This window comes from Borostomias antarcticus (genome assembly GCF_949987555.1).
Source record: "Borostomias antarcticus genome assembly, contig: scaffold_861, whole genome shotgun sequence".
NCBI lineage: Eukaryota > Metazoa > Chordata > Actinopteri > Stomiiformes > Stomiidae > Borostomias > Borostomias antarcticus.
In genome coordinates this window covers 1-5,000 of record NW_028175903.1, presented here as the reverse complement: position 1 = coordinate 5,000, position 5,000 = coordinate 1, and the positions used below count along the sequence as shown (strand labels likewise).

The window sequence follows — 5,000 nt, the reverse complement described above, 5'->3', positions numbered from 1 at the left end:
AAGTGTCACAGACTCTGTTATGTAGTAATGAGGAGCGCAGCGATTCAACGTAATATTTGAGTCTGGAGAGAGACTAGAAATAATATTTAATTCCAGATCTCCGTTTTCCATGTTGATTGCTGCTAGTAGCTAGCTAGATAGCTAACGTGATTGTGATTGACTGGCCTCATCAGGCTCTCCTAGGGTGATTGACAGCCAGATGAATGGCGGGACAATCATAACTAGTTTTGATTGAATAAACTGTCCCAATGTTAAAATGGTAGAGAGAGACAGACAGGTAGAAAGAGACAGAGGTACAGTAGAGACAGGTAGAGAAAGACAACGTTGGTGTCAGAGGCAGAGTGAGACAGAGAGAGGCAGAGCGAGAGAGAGAGACAGAGAGAGAGACAGAGAGAGGCAGAGCAAGAGAGAGAGAGAGAGAGAGAGAGAGAGAGGGACAGGCAGAGCAAGAGAGAGAGACAGAGAGAGAGGCAGAGCAAGACAGAGAGAGACAGAGAGAGGCAGAGCGAGAGCAAGAGAGACAGAGAGAGGCAGAGTGAGAGAGAGAGAGAGAGCGAGAGGGGGAGACAGACATAGTCGGGTGCTGGTATCTCTCAAAGCCGTTTCACCACCCTGCAGTCTCACTGTTAGGAATGAAGAGGAGAGACGCCGGAGGAGGAAGACTCAGGACACCAGGCTGGAGACCATACCAAACTGTGAAGCTTGGTGAGCCTCTACTCTACTCTACTCTACTCTACTCTACTCTACTCTGCTCTACTCTACTCTACTCTACTCTGCTCTGCTCTACTCTACTCTACTCTACTCTACTCTACTCTGCTCTGCTCTGCTCTGCTCTTCTCTACTCTACTCTACTCTGCTCTACTCTACTCTACTCTACTCTACTCTACTCTGCTCTACTCTACTCTACTCTGCTCTGCTCTACTCTGCTCTACTCTACTCTACTCTACTCTACTCTACTCTGCTCTACTCTACTCTACTCTACTCTACTCTGCTCTGCTCTACTCTACTCTACTCTACTCTGCTCTACTCTGCTCTACTCTACTCTGCTCTACTCTACTCTACTCTACTCTACTCTGCTCTGCTCTGCTCTGCTCTACTCTGCTCTACTCTACTCTGCTCTACTCTGCTCTACTCTACTCTACTCTGCTCTACTCTGCTCTACTCTACTCTGCTCTGCTCTGCTCTACTCTACTCTACTCTGCTCTACTGTGCTCTACTCTACTCTACTCTGCTCTACTCTGCTCTACTCTGCTCTGCTCTACTCTACTCTGCTCTGCTCTACTCTACTCTACTCTGCTCTGCTCTGCTCTGCTCTGCTCTGCTCTACTCTGCTCTGCTCTACTGTGCTCTACTCTACTCTACTCTGCTCTACTCTACTCTACTCTACTCTACTCTGCTCTGCTCTGCTCTACTGTGCTCTACTCTACTCTACTCTGCTCTGCTCTACTGTGCTCTGCTCTACTCTACTCTACTCTGCTCTACTCTACTCTACTCTACTCTGCTCTGCTCTGCTCTGCTCTACTCTGCTCTACTCTACTCTACTCTACTCTACTCTACTCTGCTCTGCTCTGCTCTACTCTACTCTGCTCTGCTGCTCTGCTCTACTCTACTCTACTCTGCTCTACTCTGCTCTGCTCTGCTCTGCTCTTCTCTACTCTACTCTACTCTACTCTACTCTACTCTGCTCTGCTCTACTCTACTCTACTCTGCTCTGCTGCTCTGCTCTACTCTGCTCTACTCTACTCTGCTCTGCTCTACTCTACTCTGCTCTACTCTACTCTGCTCTACTCTACTCTACTCTGCTCTGCTCTACTGTACTCTACTCTGCTCTACTCTACGTGCTCTACTCTACTCTACTCTACTCTGCTCTGCTCTACTCTGCTCTGCTCTACTCTACTCTACTCTACTCTACTCTACTCTGCTCTGCTCTGCTCTGCTCTGCTCTACTCTACTCTACTCTACTCTACTCTGCTCTGCTCTGCTCTACTCTACTCTACTCTACTCTGCTCTACTGTGCTCTACTGTGCTCTACTCTGCTCTACTCTACTCTACTCTGCTCTGCTCTGCTCTGCTCTACTCTACTCTACTCTACTCTACTCTGCTCTACTCTACTCTACTCTGCTCTGCTCTACTCTACTCTGCTCTACTCTACTCTACTCTGCTCTACTGTGCTCTACTCTACTCTACTCTGCTCTGCTCTACTCTACTCTACTCTACTCTGCTCTGCTCTGCTCTGCTCTGCTCTGCTCTGCTCTACTCTACTATGCTCTACTGTGCTCTACTCTACTCTACTCTGCTCTACTGTACTCTACTCTGCTCTACTCTATTCTATTCTGCTCTGCTCTGCTCTACTCTACTCTACTCTACTCTACTCTACTCTACTCTGCTCTGCTCTGCTCTACTCTACTCTGCTCTGCTCTGCTGCTCTGCTCTGCTCTGCTCTACTCTACTCTACTCTGCTCTGCTCTGCTCTACTCTACTCTGCTCTACTCTACTCTACTCTGCTCTACTCTGCTCTGCTCTGCTCTGCTCTACTCTACTCTACTCTACTCTGCTCTACTGTGCTCTACTCTGCTCTACTCTGCTCTACTCTGCTCTACTCTACTCTGCTCTGCTCTGCTCTACTCTGCTCTGCTCTACTCTGCTCTGCTCTGCTCTACTCTACTCTACTCTGCTCTACTCTACTCTACTCTACTCTGCTCTGCTCTGCTCTGCTCTACTCTACTCTGCTCTACTGTGCTCTACTCTACTCTACTCTACTCTACTCTACTCTGCTCTACTGTGCTCTACTCTACTCTACTCTGCTCTGCTCTACTCTACTCTACTCTACTCTATTTTACTCTGCTCTGCTCTACTCTACTCTGCTCTACTCTACTCTACTCTACTCTACTCTGCTCTGCTCTGCTCTGCTCTGCTCTGCTCTACTCTGCTCTGCTCTGCTCTACTCTGCTCTGCTCTACTCTGCTCTGCTCTACTCTACTCTACTCTACTCTACTCTACTCTACTCTGCTCTACTCTACTCTGCTCTACTCTACTCTACTCTGCTCTACTCTACTCTACTCTGCTCTAGTGTGCTCTACTCTACTCTACTCTACTCTACTCTGCTCTGCTCTACTCTGCTCTACTCTGCTCTGCTCTACTCTGCTCTACTCTACTCTACTCTACTCTACTCTACTCTGCTCTGCTCTACTCTACTCTGCTCTGCTCTGCTCTACTCTGCTCTGCTCTTCTCTACTCTACTCTACTCTGCTCTACTCTACTCTGCTCTGCTCTGCTCTGCTCTACTCTACTCTACTCTGCTCTACTCTACTCTGCTCTACTCTACTCTACTCTACTCTACTCTACTCTACTCTGCTCTGCTCTGCTCTGCTCTACTCTGCTCTACTCTACTCTACTCTACTCTACTTAGTACAGCTCTGTTGACTGTTGTTAGTTCATGTTTAAGTGTATTGGATCAAGGGACAATGTGCATTAATGAACCTAAACCATGAACCGATAACATGGAAATGCACCCAATTATAGCCGAAAGGCTAGTTTCCATTGGCAGTCCCCCTGCCAGACGTTAAAAGGGTTCCTAGTAAAATGTTTATTACAATATTTAAACTACACAATATAATAACAGTAAAAACAGTACATACCTAAGTAATATCATACAACAATACATTCACAACATTCATACGGACCCTAATGTTCACCGCGTTGGTCTTTAATTAGCCATTTCTTCATGTTTTTCTTGAAGGAGTTGTATGAAGCGGAGTGTCTCATGTTTTGTGATGCATTCCATCCATGTTCAGCTTTGTAGGGAAATAACAGACATGTTCCGTGTCGTGATCCACGGTGTTCAGGTCAGAAGCCACATCTACAAATCAGACGTTCGGACGTCTAACTCCCAACCCAACCCCCCTCCTCTCTCTCTCCCTCCCCACTCTCTTCCCCTCTCTCTCTCTCCACCCTCTCTCCCTCCCCTCTCTCTCCCCCTCTCTCTATCCCCCCCTCTCTCTCTCTCCCTCCTCTCTCTCTCTCCCCCCTCTCTCTCCCCCCTCTCTCTCACCTCTCTCTCTCCCCCCTCTCTCCCCCCTTTCTCTCCCCTCTCTCTCTCCCCTCTCTCTCCCCCACTCTCTCTCCCCCCACTCTCTCTCCCCCTCCTCTCTCTCCATCCCCCCTCTCTCTCCCTCCCCCCCTCCCTCCCCCCTCCCTGCCCTCTCCCTCCCCCCTCTCTCCCCTCTCTCCCCCCCCCCCCCCTCCCTCCCCCCTCTCTCTCTCCCCCAGTACCAAACCCACGGTTGATGAGATGCAGGTGTGGGCCCAGTCGTTCGACAAGCTGATGAAGAACCCGGCGGGGCGGAACGTGTTCCGTGAGTTCCTGCGACGGAGTACAGCGAGGAGAACATGCTCTTCTGGCTGGCCTGCGAAGACCTCAAACAGGAGATCAGCAAGAGCAGCATCGAGGACAAGGCGCGCATCATCTACGAGGACTACATCTCCATACTGTCCCCCAAAGAGGTACGGCGACCTCCCCCTCCCTACTCCTCCTCCGTTCTCCTCTCCCCCGATCACTCCCGTTCTCCTCTCCCCTGATCACACCCTCCTTTCCTCCTCTTACTCCCACTCTCCTCTCACCTGATCACACCCTCTCCTCCTCTCCCCACTCTCTTCTCCCCTGATCACACCCTCCCCCTCCTCCTCTCCTCCTCCTCCCGTTCTCCTCTCCCCTGATCACACCTTCCTCTCCTCCTCCTCCCCGTTCTCCTCTCCCTGATCACACCTTCCTCTCCTCCTCTCCTCCTCTCCTCCTCCTCCCGTTCTCCTCTCCCCTGATCACATCTCCCTTAGGGTACAAACGGTTACCGGTTTCACGGTAAACCACGGTGAAAATTCCCGACGATTAGTATTACCGTTTCAAAATGTTGGATTACCGTGCGTTGATTTACCAGGGTAAATCGTCTACTACAGACACACAGTCCGACGTCATTCCCAGTTTCAACTTCAGAGGAGAGGAA

The 5,000-nt window shown here is 49.9% G+C and overlaps 1 protein-coding gene across 1 annotated transcript in view; it reads left to right on the top strand.

The window, feature by feature from the left end:
• Window positions 1-4,503, top strand: part of LOC311329057 (regulator of G-protein signaling 19-like) — a gene marked incomplete at both ends in the record, with an annotated part of 7,278 nt that extends 2,775 nt beyond the window's left edge. Inside the window, 3 exon segments of the mRNA XM_084462942.1 lie at window positions 631-705; window positions 4,270-4,364; window positions 4,367-4,503. Of these exon segments, the coding sequence (XP_084319068.1) occupies window positions 631-705; window positions 4,270-4,364; window positions 4,367-4,503 (307 nt within the window).
• Between the last annotated feature and the right edge of the window lie 497 nt (window positions 4,504-5,000).